The sequence below is a fragment of the Dermacentor silvarum genome, chromosome 1, assembly GCF_013339745.2.
Source record: "Dermacentor silvarum isolate Dsil-2018 chromosome 1, BIME_Dsil_1.4, whole genome shotgun sequence".
Lineage (NCBI taxonomy): Eukaryota > Metazoa > Arthropoda > Arachnida > Ixodida > Ixodidae > Dermacentor > Dermacentor silvarum.
The window spans coordinates 190,136,068-190,162,309 of NC_051154.1; the positions used below are offsets into that span (position 1 = coordinate 190,136,068).

Consider the following 26,242-nt stretch of genomic DNA (forward strand, 5'->3'; position numbering starts at 1 on the left):
TATAGTTGTACATCCTGATGAACTGGCACAGAAGATAACAAAATATTAAACAAAAGAGGTGAAACAACTGATCCCTGTGGTACGCCTCTCGTCTGTTAGATCTACCCAATGTCACCACATCCTTGAAACAACAGAATTCTCTACCAGAAAGGAACTCTTGTATCCAGGCCACTAAATAGTCTGGAACAGCACAGCTTGCTAATTGAGAAATTTAAATTTCGTGTTCGACACTGTCATATGCTTTTGCAATATCTAAAGGTACCAAAGCTGATACATCTCCTGATTGTCTTGCGAGTCAAATGCGGCTTTCTAAATCATCGTTAGCTGACCATATGGAACACTGAGTCCTAAATCCAATTTGTCTCAAACACAGAGAAACATGAGAAGTAAATTCATTGGGCCGGACATGTATTACTTTTTCTACAATTTTGACTAGATTAGATGTAAGTGCAATTGGCAAAATGTTGTCCAAGATATAACCGAGTTTTTGTTTTTTAAGTAAAACCACATTTTTTGCAATTTTTCAACAGGTCAGAATCCATGTATATTGTAGTGAACAGTTAACTATATTCAAGGTCTCATTTGAGAAAGTGTTAAACAATAATTTATTCATAGCATTTGTGATACGGTCTGGTCCAGGAGCTGATTGATGTGCAATTAAGATCACATTGGATAATTCTGTCATGGTAACTTCTACAAACTCAGATGTTGAAATTTTGAATCTCCTAGGTCGGGGACACAGCGAAGAAAAGCATGCCTCAAGCCCTTTCGCGATATCATTTAGTGAATCCGCCGCTTTTTGGGGGGATAGAACAGCAGAATATGACCATACGGACTGTTGAACAATATTTTTGCAGCGTAAAAACCTAAAAAGTGCCGATCTTTTTTCTGGTTTTGACAAAGATGTATGCAGTGCATTTTTCTTCATATTTAGCTATCGCCATTGTTCTTTTAAATAGAACTATATAATTTATAGTCCATCCAATTTTTCGGTGAATGATTATGTTGGAGACTTTTCCACGCTGCTTTTCTTCGCCTATAATCCCGTGTGCAAGCTTCGTTCCACCAAGATGACTTTGACGGCGAGCTGCCAGACATAACCGTAAACTCAGCGGGCTGAATAGCAGAATTTAAAAGCGATAACACTGAGTCAGCCCTCGTTGTTCATCGCAAGTGCTCAACGCTGATAATCCTGCATTTATAGTTGATTTATAAGCTTTTTAATTAATGAGCTGTCTTTGCCATACAACAGGAGCCTGACGTGAAAGCATAACTTCAAAAGCGATGGGTAAGTCATCGCTACTTGTTCCATTGTCAAAAAATGTTCCAAGATGAAATAGACATGTAAGCAGAGGAGAAAGATCTAATACAGAAGAGAATCGCCCACGTAGAAAAGTAATTTGTCCTGAATTATGACATTGAAAATTGTTGTCATGCACCCAATTCCACGACCTCTTTCCACAACCATCCGCTTTAATTTCCCAAGAAGTATGATGCGAATGAAAATCTCCTGCCAGGAGCGTTGCATTTGAACAGTTTTGACACATCGAGTCCAGGTGATCAGTGTACTTGACTACGTTTGGGAAGTACGTATTAACCCCTCTAAACGCAGCGCAACCAGGCAGTAAAAAATCTCAACCTAAAATTTCGCAATCTGAACACACATGTTCAAACGTTACGTTTACTTCATGATACATTTTTGATGAAACTAGTACTAGCAGCCCACCGTCCCTACCTGGGTGATCTAAACGAAATGTTCGAAAATTATTAATAGTAAATCTTTGATGTGACGAAAGCCATGATTCTTGAAGTCAAATAACATCTGGAATTAGATTGTGTACTACATAAAGAAGGCCAACGTAACCTGAGGGTATAGAGCGGCAATTCCATTGAAGAACATTAACTGAGGCTATCTCGATCCTAGAACGGATGATTCCACGGCAGAACGCAACGCATCCTGCTCGTGGTGTTCACTGTTCTTTCCTTTTTTCGGCTTAGATTTATGAGAATCAGTGGAAGAAAGTAGGAAACTCTTACGTCTATTGCTGATCGTCCCACGCCTCATTTGTCCGAATGAGTGGCTAGGTCCCGCAGTTGTTGAGAGCGGAGAACACACTGAGGTATCAGACTCAACCTCCGCCTGACTGCCAAAGTTCGATTCGTTTGAATGGTGCGCGGGAATACAAGTTGAAGTGGGGTCAGCAGCAGCAGAGTGCTATTGGAGGAGGCTGTTGAATTTGGCAGTTAGCGTCTCAGTTATACCTTCGGCAAAGGCGTTAAAAAGTCGCTCCATAACTATTTGCATTGCCTTGTCAATGACTGCGGCTACAGCGGCCGAAACTGTGGCTTCTAGAGATGTTGACTGGCGGGACGCAGCGGCTGCGTAACCAACATCACGCTCCTTAATTGTTGCTATTGGTTTCGCACGGGAACAGTGACGTTTCTCCGCGATCTCAAGCACCTGCATCTCATGGCCTCCCGCGAGGCAGTTACTATCTGTAGTACTACGAGATCCATCGCACAAGCAACACCTTGGTGCATCTTCGTCGCAGGCTGATGTGGAGTGAGAGCCGCCACAATTACACCATCTCACTGAAGATCTGCATGCATTACCACTGTGGCCAAATCTCCAGCAGGTTCGGCCCTGCAATGGCCTAGGTGACAATTATTGACGCGGAACAAATACAGCGAAGCCTTCACTTCAGACGGGCGCGTTAAACCGGCGAACGAGACGATAACGCTCTCAGTTCGAACTGGGTTATCACCCACCGACCTAAATTGCATCTTTAAACAGAAACAACACCAGCCGGAGAGAGCATCTTCAAGAAGGCCTCAGGAGTGATATTAGTGAGTACCCCATAACAATGCCCTTCACGCATGCGAGATGAGGAGGCACAAAAGCACGCACCGCGATGCTAACGAATCTCGTGCAGTCAAGCAAATCATTGAGACACTGAACATTAGATGGCTTACACTGAATTCCTGTCTTGCCAAAACGCCTCACCTCCGAGATGTCAATGAAGTTCTCGGTTATACCGCGCAGCTCCTCCTGGAAACTTTCTGATTCGGTCAACCGAATGGATCCACCATCTGTGCGAACGAACGCCACGGGCAAGGTATTGACTCCGTTCCGAAGAAAACACTCCAGGAGCACCGACTCAGTGGGACGGCTAGCCCACCAGGACGCGCCCTGGCCGGGACCGGAGACCCGCATTCACGGTCCCCGGAAAAACAAAAACAAAAACAAAAAAACTTATAGAAGAAACAAAGCACTACGAGCAGTTATAATGTGGCCAATCCCCTTTCGCATGCGAGATAACCGGAGGAAAAAGAAACCCATTCACTATTATCAACTTTATCATCATCATCATCACCATTATCATCATCAGCAGCTTATATTTATGTCCACTCGTCCACTGCAGGATGAAGGCCTCTCCCTGCGATCTCCAATTACCGCTGTCTTGCGCTAGCTGATTCCAACTTGGAGGTTAGCAAAGAAGCTCGAGAAAAAGTTAAGGACTGCACAAAGGGCGATGGAACGATAAATGCTAGGCCTTGGTCAACTTTATACTGTCCTTTAATTAATTGGTATAAAAACTTTAGTCTTTATGAGCGGTTTCTTTCGGATAAAGGGGTTAGGTTAGCAGAGGAAAAAGCTCCGCGTGTTGTTGCTTCGTATGTTGCTTCGGAGGACCACACCACTGAAAAAGTAAATTTTATTCCTTATGCTTCGCGGTGCGGCCCGTACACGCGGTGAAGAATGACCAGCATTTAGCGTCTATGCCCGCGTCGGCTGGCGTCGTGTCACTTCTTGTCGATGCGGAGGGCGACAAAAAATCAGAGGGCTGCACAAAATCACGGCACCGGCGTTGAGTTGACGTCAACCCGTAGCCAGCCGACATCGCGATAGAGACGCTGAATCTGGTTCGGTCTTCATGGGATGGGATCGCGTACTTCCCCAAAAACATCGCGAACAGAGCAAGAGTGCGAAATACGGAATTACCTGCTACATGATCCTTTTTACTTATAGAGCGGAAATTCAGATATAAGGCTTCTTGCTGCACAATAGCAGGTCATCGACCTCCTTCCAGCACTGCACATTTCACAATCACCCCCCTCCCAGCAAAATTGAAAAAAGCGGAGACTCCGTGGGAACGATTGTGTTGATTTGAGTTTATCACGAAGGTCGTAAACATCCATAACACAATTTGCGCGCCACGGCAAATGAAACACGTTAAACATGAACAGATTGGCTATAAAATGGACTGGGCTAAACATGGTAGGCAAAGGAGCAACTATTTGGCTTGAACTAATATGACTCCGCATTTTATGGAGCTTCTACAACGCTGCTAGAGATGGCACTGATGAAAACGGTGAACTAAGACAAAAAATTCTCGAGAGTTGTCCACATCGTGACGTATGCGGAACGCTCAACTAAAAGCGGCCCGACAAATAATTTACTTGTGGACGCAGAGCCCGTGCGTGTCGCGTATAGGCAACAGCTGCGGACGCCAAAGGGTGAGACACGCCACGAAAACCTGGTGCAAAAGCTTGCAGATTAATCTTTGCAAGCAATTCATACGTTTGAAACGTCAAGCGTTATGTTTCGCACTTCTCAGTACATAGAGCCCTATTTTCAATTCCACCTGCACCGCGAGACCAGCAGTGTCTCGGTGTTGAAAGGCGCGTGGAAGCCGTCATGGGCATAGATAGCTGACATGTATAAAGCAGGGACGGTCATTCACTTTCTGTCAAATATAAAAAAGGGAACCTAATTCATTCTCGTCTATTGCTTTCAATCCTAGCAGTGCCATCACATGCAGTGTCATCACATGCTCTGGAGCGTACCACGTTTTCTCTGCACAGAAATTTTAATTTATATGTTCTTCTTGATTCTCTCTGTGTTTTTTTTTATTTCCGGACTTGTGTATTTCATATTTTTGGATAAGTGGTTCGAAAGAGCCATTTTCTTTTATTTATTTTAAGTCGCAGTATCGCCTATAAGGTGAATTGATTGTCATAGCATATTATAGACAGCTATACCAATTAAGGTTAGTCGTTTTATCAGCTGCATAAACTAGTGTAAACAATCGCTTACTAACTAAATCAACAAGCACTTGTCACGTGCGCGCAGGTAAACACGAATCCATTTGACTCGATGACCGCGGACACTCACTGTCAGAACGCTGGCGCGATTAAGAGGGGCAGCAGCGGCGAGCGAATTCCACTTCGTGCTGCCTGTCCCAGCGAGCTATAAGCGCACGAGCGAACAGCGCACATGAAACCATCAGCTATATCCGGCCGGCTAGCCTTCGAAGCCAGCGCAGATTGCCTCCAAGATAGGACGCGCGCGGCCACGCTCAGCCGCTGTGGATGAGCGTGGCGAAGAGGAGATGCGCACTACCCTGCTCCCGCCCCCCCCCCTCCCCCTTGCGCGTGTAAGCAGACGGCGCACATAAAGCCCCTATATTAAAGCCCCTATAAATAAAAAGTAGCGTCACGCTTTGAAGAATGCCGCCGCCTCCTCGAACACCCTGTCCGATGCCGACGCCGCGTCGGTATTGGCCTAATGGCATCACGTGGACCGTCGAGCCCCCGGGCGCTGGCTATGTTTGTTTACGATCACGCTCCATCGACATTTTCGCCCGAGAAGCGTCTACCGACTGGCGAGGAGCACGACGATAGCGACGAACACAGTCGGCGATCGTCGAATCTGATCAGCGGTGAAAGATAAACAAGTGCACGTGTTTCAAGCGGTGTAGGCGGCGCAACGGTCGAAAAAGGAGCGCGAAAGAGAGGAGAAACGAGGAGGAGGGAAGGCTGCAATATATTGTGGCCGATTGCACGAGGTCATCATGATGTAAAACTGCCGCATTTTAGTATCTGGTGCCAGGGACGCAGTCTTTTGAGACGATTACTTTGTTATGTAACGATCACCGCCTCAACAAGATATTGTCTTTTCTAAGCCTTTCAGGCTAGAGTCGGCAATGACTTTGTTTTCTGCAGCTAACTAGAATGAAAACGACTGCTCGCCCAACTTAAAGGCTTGTCCCGGTGGCAACTGGTTTCGTAATTTTGTATTTTAGCGCGACGTTCTGTCTCTTCGCATGGCCAACACTTGTGCGTGGTCGACAGACGCACTCACACTATAGCGTATACCAATAGGAGATTCTACCGCAACGCTAAGAAGGGGCAACTTGCAACCTTTTTGTAATCGCAATATTTATTAACCACTGACTGCAAACTTATGAGGTTAGCGCAGCATGATTTCCGTTTATTTCGGGGCTTCCGAAGACCTATTATTGTGCGCTTTACGAACATTCTCTTCTAGCCATCTATCTATAACCTATTGAATGCCGACAACCACTTAGCCGTGCTGGCACTGATTACCATCGAAGTGAGCTACTGCACGTATAGATTGTCCCTTTTGTTTGCACAAAACCCGAGCTAGAGCATTTACTTCACTAAGTAGACGAAGCAACATCAAAATATAAGTGTACGGACATGGCCGAGTATGCTCGTAAACGTATGCTGAAGCACGACGTCTCGTACGAAGTCGTATACAAGCGCTATGCCAATTTCCAAGTTTTTATTAGTGACCTGTATGACCATTTTGATTAAAGCACAGTCTCCCAAAGAATCGCCAAGAAGGAACTGCTTGTGAGTGACAAAACCATGGAATCGCATGCCCGCGGTGAATACGACAATGGTCACTCGCGCCTGTTCGCGAACGAAGAAAGCTGCACTTCGCTGTGGTGGGTCAGTTAACGTGTCTGTTAATTTGTAGATCACAGTTCCACTGTCGACATGTTCGTAAACGTGAAATTTACGAACAACAGCTAGAACAACATTTTCATCAATCGCTCAAGCGGATCGGTATCGGAGTGTAATTGCATCATTGGTTCATGGTAAATAAGCAACAGCGCTATATGGAAGCAGATGTGGCAGTATAGTTGTAGCAGTGATGAGCGCGCCAATCTACCGCAACGGACACAGCAGGAACGTTGACGCGAGAGGAGCGCGTACTTAGCGGTTTCGCGTGCTTATGCATGAAGTATCTTAACATCCGGAAACCATCGAGATACGACAGCCATATTTCCTTAAGAAAAAACTGTCAGCCCTTCCACTGGGGTGGAGAAGGAAGACCAGCGAAGCTGTACTATGGTGGGAATTATGTATTTCCAATTCTGACTATTAAGATGTGATGGTGTAATTGGTTATTTGAACTATTAAAGAAAGAGAAATATGTATGATCCTGTGGTTTTCATTTATTTAGTGACCACAGGGACCATGGCCTTATGGTCGTTACGGTACACCGCCATAGGGTGTACGGCAAAGGTTGGCACGCTCTTCATAAACACGTCACCAACGGCACGCGCGTTCGGTGCGAACGCGGTCAAAACGCCGCCGCCGTCGAGAACAGTTGTGCGCGTTGTTTGTGTGACCGCACACAACCGCTGTCAAAACGCTGGCTACATGACGGAACGGCTAAGCGCCGTTGTCGACACAGAGTCGGGCGAGAGCCCAGAGAGAGTCAGCGGCACAGGCGGCAGAGGCAGGGCTGCGCGCATGCGCCGCAGTGGGAGAACGGGCACGCACATGCACAGTCTATGGTGCCTCGATGCCCTCCTCACCCACCGCTTCCCTTCCACTGGGAAGTCGCGTTTGCTCTCCCGCCGTGCGTTCGCTCCCCGTGAAAGAGCGAGTCCCTCCCCCTCGCGCGCTTTCACTCGCACATACAGCATAAGGCTAATGAGAGTTTTTTTTTTTTTTTTTTTGTTCTATTGCCGGACGCGACCATCGAAGAGTGAGCCCTTAACAGCTTCACTGTAAAAAAAAAAAAAAAAAACTGCAGGCTAGGTCTAACGTGCCTGTAAAAAAGTTGACGCCATACGTTGGAGGTACCATCAGCTACAGCCTTGCAAAAAATCTATAGTTCCTGTTTCGGCCCTTTCGTGCCTAAAATGAGGCCTTAAATGCCTGTTTTGGGCGCCTAAAACCAGCCTTCTCGGTGCCTGAAAATGCGGTCTCTAGGCATCAAATTTAATGTGCACCGAAACCTCGCATTCCATTCTCATCGAAATGCAATCATCGCGGCGGCGAATAGAATGGGCGACCTCATTGAGACCTTTCACGAATGGCACATGTACCGACGAGTGGGGTTGGCCACAAAGCCTGGCCATCAAAACTTCACTCGGACAGAAAAAAAGGAAATAACTAAGGAACGAAGTACCAATGCAGTACGCACTACCAGCGATCAGACCCGCCGTGGTTGCTCAGCGGCTATGGTGTTGGGCTGGTGAGCATGAGGTCGCGGGATCGAATCCCGGCCACGGCGGCCGCATTTCGATGAGGGCGAAATGTGAAAACACCGGTGTCCTTAGATTTAGGTGCACGCTAATAAACCCCAGGTGGTCTCCTACTAATTTCCGGAGTCCCCTACTATGGCGTGCCTCATAATCAGATTATGGTTTTGGCATGTAAAACCTCATAATTTAATTAATTTTTTTACCGGTGATCAGCTTTCGAAAGTTTTCATGTATAATCAACAAAGAATAAAACGCAATAATGGAATAAGTACATATTTAGCCGCGTTAAAGGAGTGAGCCCGTGTAGAAGCGATGACATAAATTTGAGTAGCTTACGCTGTGGAATTTTTGTTGATCTCTCAACAAGGAAACATCTCCACTACCCACCATCATGCTACGCACTAATTCCAAATGCACGGTGCTCGTAAGGAGGCAGTTCACTTGTTGACAACTTCATAGGAAAGCTACAAACAAGGACACAAAAAGAAGGATACGCAGGCAAGAACAGACAAGTGTTTACTACCGGGTAAGAGGCGGATAGACCTCAACGCTAATTCGATGCCGGAACAGATTTTTCGTGCAGCGCTTGCCGTCATCTGCCTCAAATGAGCCCCGGAAGAGAGCGTGACACGGATCGGCTGCCGGCCTGACTCGTGGCCACGTCTTGGAGAGATCCAATTTGGCGCCACTCATGTGCTGGGCGTCCTGGGGGCATCGCCAGCGATCGAGAGCCCGGGATAAGCACCGGAGCCAGAGCTTCGATCGATGCTCCGTCGGCAACGGTGGCACTGCGGCAACGTTGCCGAAGCTCGGAGAAGCAAGGCGCTTTTGGATGCAGTGGAAATAGCAAGTTTGTCGTTTCTGAAACTGCACAGCCACCGAAGCAAAGTTCCGAATGGCTGATGGCCTCAAACTTGATTTTTGGAGCTGTCGCTGAGAAGAGAGGAGAAAAGCAAACTTTCACGCCTCAAGCCAGTTGCGTTTTCATTACACCTTCAGCGAACGGTTATCTGTCGGGAATAACACAAGCTAATGCCTGGAGTCTGTCGCAGTCAAACGCGAAAAAAAATATTACTCTTTACATACATACATACATACATACATACATACATACATACATACATACATACATACATACATACATACATGCATACATGCATACATGCATACATACATACATACATACATACATACATACATACATACATACATACATACATACATACATACATACATACACGCATACACGCATACGTGCACGCATCACGCATACATGCACGCATACATACATACATACATACATACATACATACATACATACATACATACATACATACATACATACATACATACATACATATGAAATGAACGCTTAAATATGTCAATACAGGCAGAATACTTATTACAATTTTTTGGGAGGCGAACCATATCGGACCGTCTATACTGCAACAAGGCCGCGCAGAAATTGCTTTTGCGGCACGGGTAATTGCACATTATCAAGAAGCTTTGGGGAATGTATAATGCCATGAACCACCTTATAGAGGAACCAAAGGTATGACATAATACGTCTTGATTTTAGAGCTGCGAGTAGAGGTATAGAGGGCTGGACTATGGTCACCAGAACGGCAAAAGCGGTGTTTGAAAATAGATATCAGCTTATTTTGAACGTGTTGAATGAGGTCAGAATTAGATTTACACTTTCCGCGCCAAAATACAGAGGCATACTCCAGTAGTAGAAGGCACACAGTAGAATACAACTTCAGAAAGGCAACATGCGAGTGAGTGGAAGTCATGCGATATACGACAAACAATACCAAGAGCACGAAGGGCTCGTTGTTTCGCATATTTAGCGTGTGAAGAGAAGCTTACCGTTTTGTCGAAGTACGCATCAAGATCTTTCATTCCATCGACCCTGGGCAGTGGAGCATCCCGAAGGGGGTATGAAAATTGCTCATGGTGTGTTTTCTGCGTATAACTTAATACCATAGTTTTGGAAGCATTTAAGCCTAGCTTATTGTCTTTACACCAGTGTGAGAGTGAGAAACTGTCTTTTTGGAGGTCAGTGCAGTTGTGAACACTGTTGACAACCTTAAATAAGTTAAGTCGCCAGCATGTAGAAGGATGTAGAGTATTACGTTGCTGTCGAAATGTCATTTATGAACAGTAAAAGAAGAGGGCCAAGAACAGAACCTTCAGGAACTCCGCCAGTGAACGCATAGCGAAATGAACTCAGTTTATTAATTAATAATAATGATAACAATAATAACAACAACGTAAGAGATTGAGATATATGACTATAAAAGATGCTTTAGTAAGGTACAGAAGTTACTTTTTACCATTACCGTTTTTTTTTTTTTTTTTTTTTTTTGCTTTAAGAGATATTAGTACTGGAATTAAACATTGCTGGAATAGTTGGTTTGTGGTGCTCTCGTGGTCGGTTAAGGGCATAATGTAGAAGATAAAGACAAAGTTAGAAACAGGTAATCAGGGCATGTGGCGAATACCTGTAGTCGGTGAATACCTGTACCGATTTTTATCGGTCGCTAACCGGCGGCAGCAAGTCTGGAATTCACAACTTCCAGCAGCCGAGACGGGCATCCAAAGACGATCTCACGTGGTTCGGTGCCTCTTTTGTAGACATGAGCTGCTCTCCTGTTTACTTTTTTATACCAATATTATCGACTTCGTTCGCGCTAATTAGATGGTCGCCAACTTAATGAAGTATTTTTATTCTTTTTCTGTCTTTTTTTTCTCTCTTTCTTCGGATTGCGGCCGCGGTGGCCGCGATTGAGTACGCTCTCGTGTTCTCGGCAATGGTACACCACAAACGCTTGGTTCTTAGTGGTTATCATTTTTATACATCGTCATAATGCCACATATTAACGCGACAGCGTTAAGGGCTTCGTGTTACAGAAAATACGGTGTCGGCGCACGGCACCGGCGGCGTGTTCCGTAAGAAAAAAAGTCATCACGAACCACTACCACGCAGGCCGTCCGCGCGGCGCAGAGGCATTACTGAACTAATAGAACTTCTCAAAGTAAAATGGGTAAGAAAATTGATAAAATCCGATTTACACACAGCCTACAGACATGATAGCGTCGGATTGCGAGTTGAATATACGATAAAATAATTTGAATATACCAGAAAACATGATTCTGTTATGGCGTAACTCAAACACAAACCCCTTTTTCCTTGCTTATTTCGGTATGAACATTTGATGAGTCACTGCTTGTAGCCCCTGCCTTACGGGGGTATGAGCCATTGCTCTGCCCTGCATTGCCGCCGGGATCGGGCCGCCATTGTTTTCGGTGGGAACCCGTGTCGCAGATAATCTGGTGTCGGTGTCGGCGTCAACGGCGCCCGATAACGCTATCGCGTTCACTCTTAAGGCGAAGCTTAAGCGTCCTCCAAATTTTTTGGTAGGCCTCGGCATCGTGAACACGTTTTTTTTTTTGTTTTGTTTTTTTCAGGGGAAACTGTTAACGCTAAACTGAAACGATGGTTTGGACGAGAGATTCCCGGCTTTAAGATGCAGTACAGGCCCGTTCTGGTTGAGCTCTTTATGTGCGTCGGCCAACCCTATTTCTGCATCGTGAAAGCCCAACAAGTGAATGCACCGCTACCATACCTCACTGGCACCTTTGTGACGCTACACACTGCATGTTTTCCCTGTTACACTATAGCACGCAATGTACAAACGTACGGAAACGCACGTGTACAAAAGATGTTCGCATTTTTTTTAGGAAAGTAAGGATTGTGTCAAGCTTTTTGTACAATTTCTTTGCAACTTCGGTTTCTCAGGTATGCCAAGGTTGCAATGCAGCATTCACACACGACTATTTAGTCCAATACCGTTAAACTTCTCACTTTCTCATAGAGGAAAGAACATCACTTTGACCTACAAGCGATTTAGCAGCCTACTCCCATGGCATCATGTGTTAATGCCAGTTCTCCGAATGTCAACCCTCTCAAACGCTGCTGAAGCGTTTGCAAGGCTTGCATGCATATCAGTCTGGCATTTTGCCTATCTCTCCTTGATCTTTTCTTTCTTCATCAAAACCTTTATCTTTATAGTGTACATGTTCCTGTAACTACTCCGGTTCTATTCCTCTCTTCCCTGTATCATTTTTTACCAGTACTGTAAACGTCTCTTGCTTACTGCATTTACTCGAAAACAGGTCGAACACGAACCAAGGTCAACCCGTATGTATTAACCTCGCTGAGAAGTAAAAAAGATAACATTCGTATATAGGTCGACCGATGTCTTTTTAGAAAAACGAAAATTTTTGAACATGACACACTTCTATTTACCGTAAGCTCGGCTACTAAATCTCTCTAGCCACTGCCACAAGCAGCAACCACATCGGAACTGTCAGAGAAGTCACCCTGGTCGGATGCTTCTCAGGCGTCCTCGGTACACCAAACGTGTCCTCGATGCCATAGAGTGCGTTGGATAAGCAGCATTTCTTAAAGCCAGTCTGAATAATCCCCAAAATGGCTTTACGACGGGTATGTCTTATGGGAACTCAGTCATCTCGGTAATTTTGCTAGCTTTGTTCACTAATTTAGGTCGAGGTTCTTTGGTCACTAACGTAGGTCGATATCCCTTTAATTAATACTTTCGGACAAAAAAAGTTCAACCTATATTCCAGTAAATACGGTATCTCGACGACTCACCAGTTAATACTTTCTTCCGCTTTGAATCCCAGTGGTTCTGGAAGCTGTACGTTCCCTACACGGGTGAGGTCGACTGTACGGCGTCCCCTGGATGCCGAGTGTAGAGGGCGAGCTAAACAAAACGCGAGATTGTGCGGATTCACAGAAATGAGCCAGTGTGCCGAATGGTTCGTGCTCTTACGGCCTCCCTAGCTCACCGAATGTGTACACGCCCAAGTACAGTGGTCGTCGCAAAGTGCAACTATGCTTGTTCTATAAAACAAACAAACGGGCTAGGCGGCTATGATTCATTATGAGTACGGCAGCCCAAAACGCGATGAGGACAAGACAGTAAAAGTAGACCCGTCCTGTTTACTTCCTCGTCGTGTTTTGGACTGCCGTACTAATTAATGCGTATAGTCTGTTTACTCGTTTGGCAAAGATGTATACGATGCTTTGCGTTTTGGTGCATAGTGGAAACTAATTTGAAGATTCGTTTCGAATCGGCTCGAAAGGATAACCATCCGCGAACCGAATGTTTCGACCCTTTGATGAAGAGCCGATTTCGCGTTCCCCGCGCAGTGTGTGACGCAAGCGGCGATCACACACTTTCGACCACGATTGTCATTTACACAAGTAGCTCCGTCATAGAGAACCAGCGCGCTTCATTACAGTGAACAGAAACCGCACGAGACAAAAAGAATAAACTGTACGCACCCGCATACCCGACATGCGCCTTCAATGCCGATGTTGTATGCGGGCGCTTTCTGAAGGTGTTCATCTGATTTCCATCAATGCAGGAAGCAGACCGAGGGGAATGTGCAACCCGGAGCAAGCGGCATTGAACGCATTCACGGATACAGGTGAACTGCATTGACTATAACCGAGTTCAGACTTGCATTAATACCAGCCGAAGTTGCACTGCGAGGTGCGTCAAGACGCGCTAGCACAAAAATGGTTTTAAACAGTCAGAAAAAGGAACGCAGAACGCATGAATAAGATTCGTAAGAGTATACTTACAAGATGGTCTTCCTCAAGTAAGGAATGAGAGAGAAAAGTCACAGAAAAAAAGGATAAACAAATGTTACAAAAAAAATTTCTTCCGGGCATGCAACTCGCCTATACTATATATAGCTGTGAGTGCGGTGGAGGAGATGAACCTGCTTGGCAAGCAGGCATCGTAGCGAAGCAAAACAGCGCACACAGCTAGGCACACACAACGTCTTCGACGCCTCCCTTCCTCTGCACCTACCCGCGCGCTTCCTGTTTACGGTTATTTCAGTTATATATTCGTTCCAGTTAGTGACTTTGTCTTTCCCACTCCGTATGTGGCGCTGAGTTATGCTGACGCGCAATGCGAGAGTGATTAGATTGTGCCGCTCCACTGAATTCGTGTGCGAAGCCCCGAAACTTAATACCTCGTTATTAACGCCGGTTGGTTCGCGGTCGGTAACGAAGTCTGAATCACATCGCGAGTAGGCACGAGAGTATGTAAGGGACATGGCACCACGCTCGCATTTTAACGCTTCCAGGGTAACTGTAATGAAAATATTGTTTCCCATTCTAATACGTTTTCATTTGATGCGTGTTCTGCCTGTGTGGTTCTTGCTGTATTGACCGACCTCAGATTATGGGAGAGTTTTTGGCGTTTTTCATGGTGCAGCTCCTGTCATATTAAGAAGCGCATAAATGTTGTCATGCCACGAGACTCTTTTACTAAACATTTATTTTGGTCGTAGCATATTGTCACGAATAAATAAGATAACGAAGTGAGGGACACGAGCGCAAGCATGTCTCTCTCGCAAACGCCGTATATGCTGCGACACTTCCCAGGTTATTGCACTCGTGCAGCAAGTTGAGGACATTCTGGGTGAGCGTCCTGGCACTGACGATGACATGACGAAGCTTCTATAGCTCACCGCATTTTTGCACGAGCTGGTTGATTTGGTGCTCTTCCATGTGGAGCTGTTGAACGGTGAAGCGTTCCAGTTCTCTCGGCGTTCTGAACCGGGTGTCGAACCACTCGGTGCCGCACTCCCCATCCACGGAGAGGATCCGGAGCTTGAGGAAAGTCTGAAGTGCCTGCGCCACGGTCACGTCATTCTCGTTCCAAACGCTGCCGATCTTGAGCGACTCCAGGTTTGGACGGGCCTTGGACACGTACAGCAATCCGCGTGGGGAGATACGAGTTACCGAGAGGCATTTCAGATGCTGCAGTGATTCGAGGCACCCCCACGTGCTTCTATGGCGTATGCGATCCGAGTTAATATCCAGTCGTTCAAGTAAAGGACAGCTGGTGCATACCTGGCGAAGAATGCCGTCCTCGATGCGCGCTTCTCGCGAAGTCGAGAACACTTTGAGGCATTTCAGGCTCTGGAGATGGCGCACGTCATTTGGCAGCAGCGTGTCCTTTCCACGCAACGCCATGGTGGTAAGGGACTCGCAGTTTCGCAGAATGACTGGCACGCTGCGATGTGAGAGCGCACGGCAAGGTACCACCAGCCCTCTCAACAGCTTGAAGTGCGTTGAGCAGGAAGCGATGTCTTCGATGTAGATGATTCCGGAGACATCAAGCTTGCGGATCAGGGTGGCTCTGTTTAGGACCTCGCGCTCTTGCTGCTGACTTTCCATGTCCCGCAGGTTGATACGCACCTCTGTCCAGAGGCAAGGGTCGAAGGCCAGCTCCTTCCATCGCTCACATACCTGGGCTATTGTCATGAGCGAGAATTGTGGAAGGTCAGCCAATACCTTCAGGACGAGTTCAACTGGGAGGTTGTCAAACTGCAACATGGCCGTGCTGATTCAGCCTTCTTCTTCTTCTTCTTCTTCGTCTTCTTCTTTGAGCCCTCGTGTTCTTTGCGCGTTCGGAGAGAGACATGCTTGCGCTCGTGTCCCTCACTTCATTGTCTTCTTCAGTCGTGACAATATCCTATTTTCCTGCCACGTTTGTATGTTTGTTTGTTTGTCTGTTTGTTAAATAATTGTAGGCAAACTGGATACGGTTGGATGTCACCAGGCCGAAATGTTTGCTACGGAATTTTACTTGATTTGTAGCGTGCTTTCATATCTTATATTTGATTCGTAGCATTTCGCAAGTCACTGAATTTCGTTTAGATACTTGCGATATATATAAGAAGAGCATGCCAATTCTATGAAACCTCATTTGAGATGCCATAATTCAAGCTGTTACTGAAAGGCCAGCAAGGCCGCTTCGCCTATCAAGTCAACATTTGGGTGGCTGTAGTAAATGACAACCTGACCAAAATAACCTGAAAGTTTGGTAGTGCTGTATCACGTCACGTGACTTGGCATGAAACTGCAGGCTCTACGAATAACGGATCTAATAACGAAACATCATAGCACAAAAGCTGCGAAGCTAAAGGAGAAGGCTTAACCCGATGAAGTGACGAAATTGATCATTCAGCTCAATGTAAGCGGCATACGAAAGCAACTACACCGGGAAATTTGACCGAAAACATAATTACTCGAGAACCATGGTAGTAGGAAGCAGCAGACAAAGTATTGTTAAAGTCGTGGTTTACGGAATAAAATATACAAATGCGACAATTTCATCAACAATTTGGATGAGACGGCGAGAATATCGGCACACTTCTAGACTAAATTGTACTTTAGAAAAAAAAACACAGAACCTTTCCTGACACGAGAATATCTGATGCTTCTAAGCAAGAATAAGCAAGGATAATCAAACAGTGTTTAAGACAGAAGCTGGAAGTAAAGATGCAGAAACTATAGACCTTACTTATAAAAGACAAAGAAGATGGTGCCAGATTTTTCAGCCCTTTGCACGCAATGCCTCGGGAATTCAAATTATTCAGCGATTTCGAAGAAGGCCAACATAATTGCACTATACAGGGATGTATATTTAAACGAACTCTTAGTTGTTGCTCAATTATTGCATTTCTTTGTGTTTGAATTTTACAACGTATTCACTGGGGCCATTACGTTAAAGAATGAAGGATAACAATCAACCTATAGGGAACAGGCAGTTCTATAGATCTCGAGTACTTTCACGACACTACTGTCCTACTTGTCGGAAAAGACGGAAATATAGAAGGCGAAAGACGGGGATGTTAACCAGACATACGTCCGGTCTGATAGTCTGTATACATACAAGAAAATGCGATAAGGAATTAAGAACAGCAATTAACTGAGAGAGAGCAATGGCTGGTGTGCACACGCGGAGGAGTATATCTAATCTGCCAGCGATCATTGAGGACAACACAGATGGGAAATTGTCGTAATTACCGCGTTGCTTTCTGAGCCTGCAGCTGATGAGACCATGGCAAACGAATCTTTGTCCTTATATGGTTGAACCAGTTTAATAAAGTCCGATATAAGTCGTTCTGGATATCGTAACAAGGACAAAAGTGCAAAAGCACAAGTGCTGTTCTGTTATCGCCCCAGAGGTGCACAAACGCTCACCAGACATTCAGGGGTTGCGAATGACCATGATATCGATTACGAGTTGAACACTCTTTGTTATTAAATTCGATAATTTGATACGCGAAATTTTCAGACATTTGTTAGGTCATAATTACGCCACAACTGCTGTTTCTGGAGCACACGGGAAGAAATACGTAAGCAAGTGGCCAGTGCCACAGTTGCGGAGTGGGGCCCTCTATTCTATTCCCACTCCAATCCAGAGAGTGGAGATGACTCGTAATTCACTCCTTTTAACTCCTCGGAATGTTGAGAGTTGGGCCATACCCACTCCGTGGAGTGGCTGAGTTGATCTGTTCCACTCCTCTAATTCCAATAAATACAATATTTCTCTATAATTGTTAACTACTTGTGCTAACGGGCCTCGTAACAAAAATATAACATTCACGTCTTAACAGCGTTACGAATAATTTGACGCACTATTTTCTTTTTCACACAAGAACAAATACGCTTCTTGGCCTGTAATTTCTGCGTCGCATTTTCGCTAGCAATCTCTAACATCCTCATTTTCAACAAAAGAAATTCTCAGTGTTGGTTTCGGTAAAACACATCTGCCTATGTGCGGTCAAAGCTTTAGCATTAGTCATGAAAAGAAAAAAAAATATGCGACCATTTGGATGGTATAGAGCAGATGCCTGCTCCTAGGGGGGCACATGCCTGGTCAATACAGTAACCATACTTTAGGAAATTTATTTACCTAACAGTTATACAAAGTTATACGTGAGGCATTGCATTGAAATGCAATGCCTCACGTAGATATGTGTACATATGTACGTGTACACATATGTACATATGTGCCGCTCTTCGACGAACCTCTATCACGCCGGCATGGGTCACTGTAAATGCGGGACTGCGTATTCACCGCTCTTCAATGAAACTCTTTGACGCCGCCTTCGAGCACTTGGTATGTGCCAATCGCTTTGTGTTGGTCTTCAATAAACCTATTTGATGACAACTTGGGTGCCAATCGGGCGGAACCCACGTCACACAGACAGCACCCCGACGCTTTCGCAGGCTGCGCCATGAATGGTATGTGCTACTCTTCAATGGACCTCTCGCCAACTTAGGTCACTGCGTATGTGGCACTGGGCGTGCGCCAATCGCGCAAAAAATTCCCAGCATTCGCACGCACTGGCGATATGCTTCTCTCATCTCGGACGCCACGCACCGACTTCTCGGCAGCGAGAGAGAAGCCGGGCTGCCGCATGACGCGTTTTTCAGCGCTTGCGCGCGCGAGCCCGCCAAGCGTTTCAGAGGTCACTCGCAGGCTTTCCGACGGCACCGCTAGATGGCGCTGAGTGATCTCAGAGATGAAGACGGTAACATCTATGAAGGCGATGATGCGCTGCGGTACATCACAGACGTTATCAGGCATAACTTCGGCACGAGAAAAAGCGTAGTTCAGACAACAGATCCAGCAACAACAGAGAGGCCTGAGAGATCAAAATTTAGCATAGAAAGCTTTTATTGGAAAAAGGCAGCAGAAAATGTCCCTAACAACACGGCAGCAGGACCCGATGAAATCCCAATACAGCTAATCAAAAACCTCGGTCCAAAAAGCAAGGCACTGCTGACTAATGCCATAGAGCAAGTGATTAGAACAAAGAATATTCCCGTTGGATGGCGTGAAAGCAAGATGAATCTCCTCTACAAAGGCAAAGGAGATAAGGATAAGACGAGCTCGTACAGGCTAGTTACAGTAACGTCGGTGATATATAGAATGGCAATGCAAGCCATAAAATTAGAACTGTCGAAGTGGGTGCAGGAAAACGGTGTATTGGGGGAACTACAGAATGGGTTCAGGCCAGGCAGACGCTTAGAAGACAATATGTTTGTACTAACTCAGTGCATAGAGATTTCAGTAGCTCAGAAAAGACCTTTATGGATAGCATTTCTAGGTATTAAATGAGCTTATGACAACGTAGAAAGTACAAGTTGCATGGGAAGGCCGAAAAGGAAATTAAATGGTGGGAATTCACCAAGGATTGAAGCAAGGATGCCCTCTGTCACCATTGTTGTTCACGCTTTAGGTCGAGGGCATAGAAAGACAACTGGAAAACAGTGAATTAGGTTTTGATTTATCCTACATGCGTAATGGACAAATGGTGCAACAGAAGGTCCCTGGACTGATGTACGCAGACGACATTGTGCTACTAGCGGACAATAAAAAAGATTTACAGATACTGGCGAATATCTGTGGGAACGCAGCGACAAATCTAGGCCTTAAGTTTATCACAGAGAAATCAGGGATTATGATCTTTAATGAACACACGAGTAACTTCGTGGTGTCAATTCAACAGCAAGTAATACCCATAATGAAGCAATATAAGTACCTCGGCGTACACATAAACGAAGGAAAGAATTACTCAAGCAACCACCAAGATAATCTGAAAATAAAGGGGAAGCGGAATGCAGCAATAATGAAACACAGAGCACTGTGGGACCACAATAAGTATGAGGTGGTGCGTGGAATCTGGAAAGGAGTAATGGTGCCAGCGCTAACATTCGCAAATGCCATTATATGCTTAAAATCGGATATATTGGCGGGTTTGGAAGTTAACCAAAGATCAGTAGGCCGGTTGGCTTTGAGAGCACACGGTAATACGACAAATGAGGCAGTGCATGGTGACATGGGTTGGGCCTCTTTTGAAGTCAGAGAAGCACAAAGCAAAATTAGTTTTGAAGAAAGGCTCAGGAACATGGATGAAAATAAATGGGCGGCTAAAGTGCACAAGTATCTCTACATGAAAAGCGTGGACACAGAATGGAGGAAGAGGTCAAGGAAGTTGGCAACCAAGTACAGGATAATCGAAACTGTAAATAGACAACCAGGGGTCATCAGAAAGAAAGTGAGAGAAATAGAGACCGTGAATTGGATGCAAAGAATGGAAACGAAAAGGACAATGGAGATTTACAAGAATGAGAAGAAAGAAATTAGAAGGGAAAATCTGTACGATAACACAAAGGGCAGTGCCTTGCTATTTGAGGCTCGAGCCGGTTGCCTAAGGACGAAAACATATCGGAACAAATATTCGGAACTAGATGAGACATGTGTATGCTGCAGTAAAGATCCAGAGACCACTCAGCACATCCTAATGGAATGCGACGGGATCCACCCAGCGAGAACCGTAGGTAACGTGCAACTCCCAGAAGCGCTTGGGTTTAAAGTGGAAGGAAACATAAACAGATCAGCCGTAGATATCAGCAAGAGACGATTAGAGTACTGGTGGAAAAAAGCAGGGAAAAGATGGATACGACCTGATCTCTTAAAATCATAGGCAGCGGTACAAGGTAAATTTTTGAAAAAGAAAAATAATGAGAGGTATACAAAAATGCTAGATAAAGAACATGTATAGTACACCTGATTAAATCAAGCAGGCTAGGTGACTATTTGTCGCCGCCCCGTTTCAAAGGGGATGGCAATAAATCATCATCATCATCATCATCGAATCGCGAGAGAAGTGCCTGGAGCGGCCAGTCGCGTGGCATTTCCCGTGCATTCGCGGCCCCGCTTTAATTCCTTCTCCTCAGGACCTAAATAAAGTTCGTACTTACTGACTCGCGGGCTTCTTTCACACTCGAAAAAACACTTTTATGTAGCACGTATTGAGCAGCACAAAGCTGCATCAGGAGTTTTTCATGTTGCTCTACAATTTTCTCATTGACATTTTTCATATAATTATAATGTTTGTGAAGTTGATTAATTAATTAGGACTAATTATGCAATTAGGTGGAATGCAAAAAAATCATCTGAGTATCTCCAAGCGACGGCAAACATTACCTTGGTTCTGTCCAACCACGTGGCATTCGCATATCTTTAAATCTTTGTGAATGATAGTTGGGACACCCTGTATGCTTTTGGCTATTCTGTAGCTTCTTGCGTGTTTTAGAAAGCGATTACGTTTTGGTCGGTGTATGCGCCCCATCTTCATTTTTCTCTTCAAGAGCGTCCTTTTCAACGTCACGCATTCACGATGTGCCGAGAATAGGGAATGCAGCGCGAACTGCAGATCAAGAAAAGCGCATATGCGTATATCCGGTGCCATGCGAACATACCGTCGTCTATACTCGCCTTCTCAGCAATCTTTCAGCGGCCGCCTCACTTGGCCAGATAGTCGCGCGTTGGATTTCAACGAACCAGCTGCTGCTCCGCTTATGCTGCTCCTGCGGTGCGCATGGCCCAAGTGGCGTCCGAGCGGTGAGTTTGGTTTCTCCGCGCGCTCCTCCTGAATATTCAATGTTGCATCCAGGTGGCTACGCCAAGCCCTTTATCAGCCGCCTCCTCCCAATTTTTCGGGCTTTTTCCTTTTTACCAATCGTTCAATGGCCACCAACGCTGCGTTCGCATATATAGGCGAACGCAGCATCACCGGGCTGTTTATTTGCTATAGCCGCTTGGGGCGACAAAAGAACTGAAGTATAGAATCAAAAAAGAGAAAGGAAAATAAATGATGTTGTGGAAGGGAACTGAGGGTGTACACTGGGACGAGGTAGATGGAAGAAGCATCGACTGGCTGCCGCGACTGGCTTTTATCCATAACTGTGATGCATTTAGCACAGCCTGCCACGGCTGCGGTCTAATCACCTCCGGTCCTGTCGCCATGCATAAATTTGGCGATTCTGAATCAATTACTCGCGCGCTGAGCGCAGCTTTTATTGCATCGCCGGCTATGCAACCTTCATCCCCGAGTGCGCTCTGAAATTTGATTACAGGGGCGCGCTCTCTTTGTTCCCTTTTCTAGACAGTGAATCAAGTACGGTCACTGGGAAACCTCTGAGAATGTATATTACACCGCCTGGCGCCTGGTTACAAAGGTTGGCCCTCCGGTTTTTTGTTATCTATGCCATGCGCGACTGTGTGTCTGTGTAAACTAGATCACACCAAAAGCACGACGACTGCGGCATACGCAAAGTGAATAAATTCGAGCCGAGCCAATGGTGTCCGGTCCACCGCGTCCCTTTTATTCTGGAATGTGCCCGCGCTAAGAGAAGCACGTGCAGTGTGCACCGTTCTGATGTTTGTCGAGATAAAAAGCAAATACGGGGTTCTCCCCATATTTCAGGTTTTTCAGGTTTTAGGGCATTGAACATCGCTCGAAATTTGTAAGAGTACACGAGTAACACAACATTCGTTGTTGACCACGCCTTACTGCCGTGTACTTCGACCATTGGTTGATGCCTAAGTGTTTCACCCAACGAAGTCTGATTGTCATGTCGCCTTTGTTGCAATTTGACTGCTCTCTATATCTTCGGAACCATAAATGGACTGCAGAGAGATGGCGTCTTCGATCCGTTTCCGCACTTCTAGCAGGGCCTCCTTCGTGGGACGCACTCGCGTCATATGTTCGTCACCCATTCCAGAAAAAAATCTGCCTCCTAAAGGCGTTATAACAGGGGACGCATTCGGCGACGATCACTTTCGGCGATAGTATCGCCTCAGCGACAGTATTGGCAGTATCGCCGTCAGGAGTGCGCTGATTAGCTGGTTGAGCAAAACCGGATGAGCTGATTGGCTGGTTGAGCAATACGCCACGCGAAGACGATAGTATCGCTGAGGCGATCGTCGCAGATCACGTCCCCCGTTGTTTTGCTAAATGTAAAACATACTGCCACGTTGTACTGACGGTGAAGAATGACACAGCGTATAGCTCTTTGTTGGGTGAACTTGTGCCCAGGAAAACAAGTAACACTCAAGCGCAACGATACCGGCGAACAAAGTTAGCGAGCAAAATCTGATCTGCGGGTCAAGTGCGTCGGCTTTTACACCTTACTCGTCGAAGGTCCCAGCGTAATCGCTGGTGCCCGCGTGACTTCCACAAAGTACCGCACAATTCGCGTCGCGCATACAATCAGATTACACAAGGTTCGGTCACAACAGACAACGAAGAGAACTTCTTCACCACCACTACAACGTGGCAATATCGCAGTAAAAACATCTGAATTTATCCCCTGTCCGCTCATTCCTATAAATTATCTCCAGGAACTATGTATGGAGCTCAAAGATGACAGATATAACATCACGTGTGAGTCGTCAAACATTAGCGGCGCGCTTGCTATCGAGTGGCGCGTCGACAGCAACCACTGTGAAGAGAAACGTAGCAGATGAGAACGAAAATGACGTATCGATTGCAGGACCAAAGGTATGCCGTATCGCACATCGCACATTCGTGATAATCTCCCTGCAAGTGTTGCTATTGGATGCGACCCGATGAGATCATCTCCATGGCTTAGCGATCGTTTCTTGTTGCTTTTCCCAACTGTCGACGTCCTGGCCCGTGCCTATAGGTCGCGCACTTGCCCTCGTGTTTGGCGATTGCGGTGCCGCTATTGGCTTCACTTTTCTCTTCGACGCAGCAAGTGGCGGGAAAGCTAATGAAGAAATAAAGCGTGGTTACACGCGAAAGCAAGTGGTTCACGCACACGTTTGTGTGTGTGCGAACACGCACAGTTTTGCCATGCCCAAGACAGCTCGTCTTGCGAAGCTGCTGCTCAATTCTTTGTGCTTCCTTGCTTTTTTTTTTCATACAGGAAGAGAAGGTCGCTTTCTGAAAGTGCAGCTCATTTTTCAAGTTAGTGTAAACACAAGAGACGAAAGTTTGCGATCCGCGTAAAGCAAAGTGTGATTCATGGATCAAATGCAAGACTATTTCACTTTGCTGCCCTCTTTTGAAAAGGTAGATTTTTCTACGCGGAAAGGATAGGCAACAATCTGAAGTATCACGGAAGGAGAGGTTCAGGCCTTCCCACATTCTGATAGCTTCTGATAAAATATTAATTGACACGCCCCTGCTTGGCAGATATAATGCAACTACTCTATTCCCATTCTTTTTCATGTCACGCTTCCTCAGTGACCTAAGCGATGCTCCGCGTGTACCTTATCACTTATATCGCACGATCGCGATAACAAAGGAATAGAACCGAGTGAAAGCAATCCTTACGTTAATGACAGCGCGCCGCTAAGGAGCATGAAACACATGTGAAGGCTGCATTTACGCGCCGCCAATGTAGTTAAATTAGTGTAAATTTAACTTTGGACGCGTGGTATATGTCAACACTGGGCACGCTTGTTTGTGCAGGCGAGTATATGTGCATGTTCGTGTGTTTCGTAAGACCTAACATAACAGAGGTGCACCTAACAGAGGTGGACACAACTTGCAGGAGAACTTGAAATGTGTGATAAGCTACGAAACGAAATTTCGCTCCTTCTCGAAAATAAATTTGGCACACGCGTTACAACTGCGGATATGAAGCTGGGCAGCTCATTGCTAACAGCAGCTGGAAAACCCTATATATATATACGTATATATAATAACCAAATTGTTGCTCTATATCCACTCTGGCGTTTAATCGTGCTCTTCATAACCGCCTTTGGCTAGCCAAGTTAGTGCCCCCAAGTGCACGCGAATGTGTAACGTTAGTACTTAGTAACACATGTTATCGGCACCTGAAGTACATGTCTTAGCTGCTATATAACACCGCAGTCAACTGCTGCGTCTGCAGAGGTGAGAATAGAGGAATGCGAGAAGGTTGAAAACGGAAGGGAATAACAATGCTGACTTTAAGAACTACGAACAGCTACACAGCAACTTCGCAGTATAAATAGCGAAAGTATAGGCTCACTACCGAAAGAATAAAAAAAAAAAAAAAGGTACAAACTCCTGTCCGGTTCAGACTAATTTGGCGCTGTGGTACGTGCTTCGCAAAGAAATGCTTCGCATCCAGCCGTCTAAAAGTGAGATGCCAAACAAAGTTGTAAGAAAAGAAAAAAAAATCGGCGACCACAGGAAACAAGCTACTTAACTGTCTGCGCTAGGCGAGATTAGGAAAGCCATAGGAACCGGCCGGCGAACGTGTCGAGAAGGCAGCTTTCAAGCAAAGCACGCGCGCACGCACAAGGAGCAATTTTCTGCGACGCTCGGAATTCCATCGAGTCAGAATTACCTTTCCGGTCAGTGGCCGAGAGGCCAGTTCTTGACGCGAGGCAAGGCTGCAAAGGTTCTCATACCGCGTGGCTATTGAGTGGGAAAAGCAGAAAATCTCTATTCTTGAGCCCGAGCAGCATTTGTGAAAACCGTATCTCTCTCCTCCCCACCTCAATTATAATAATAATTATTTTTTTACTATTACACTCGAGAAATAATGTTTCTTATGTCAGTTTTTCTTGCAGATATATAACGTATAGAAAGATGTACGACATGTTTCACGTCGCTGTAGGTAAACAGGAAGGAGCTGGTCGTCGCGTCACGTTCCAAGAAGCCGTGGTGCGATAATGAATCTTTGACTTGCCACTTGAAGTTTTATTATTTGTTTTCTTTTTCCAAATTACTGAACCCGTAAGATAATGGCCTAACTTAAGAAAGCTACACGTGTAACTCGCGAACGGGCCCTAATTCATAACAGTTTATTTCGCGAACAGGCCACGAGTGTGACCTTCGTCGCATTGGGTATATATATTGTACTGTGAAATAAGCAGCAATGTGGATGTGTCTGTGAGAGAGAGAACGACGAGAGAGATAAGCCTTGTGTCGGTGCTAAAATTTCCGTGGAAAGTACATTGGTGTCCATCAAGACAATCGGAAGCAATAATTACAAAATTACGCTGCCATGTCCCACCATTAAACCTATATTTACACAGGGCTGGTCTGGCAATATCGCCGCTGTGTCAATTCTGCCTAGAAATGGAATCGATAGAACACTATTTTTTAAAATGTCGTCGGTATAAATTACTAAGAAAAAGACTTCTTGAAATACCGCTTGCTAAATTAGGAGTAAATTTAACAGCAGAATCAGTACTCACTTTCGGTGCCTCGGTTTT

At 45.6% G+C, this 26,242-nt stretch overlaps 1 protein-coding gene across 1 annotated transcript in view; it reads left to right on the plus strand.

The window, feature by feature from the left end:
- LOC119436158 (phosrestin-2-like) overlaps positions 1–26,242 on the plus strand; it is a 336,154-nt gene that overhangs the window by 71,080 nt on the left and 238,832 nt on the right. The window contains exon 3 of the mRNA XM_049656422.1: positions 13,767–13,829. Coding sequence (XP_049512379.1) covers positions 13,767–13,829 — 63 coding nt within the window. The remainder of the gene's footprint in view (positions 1–13,766; positions 13,830–26,242) is intronic.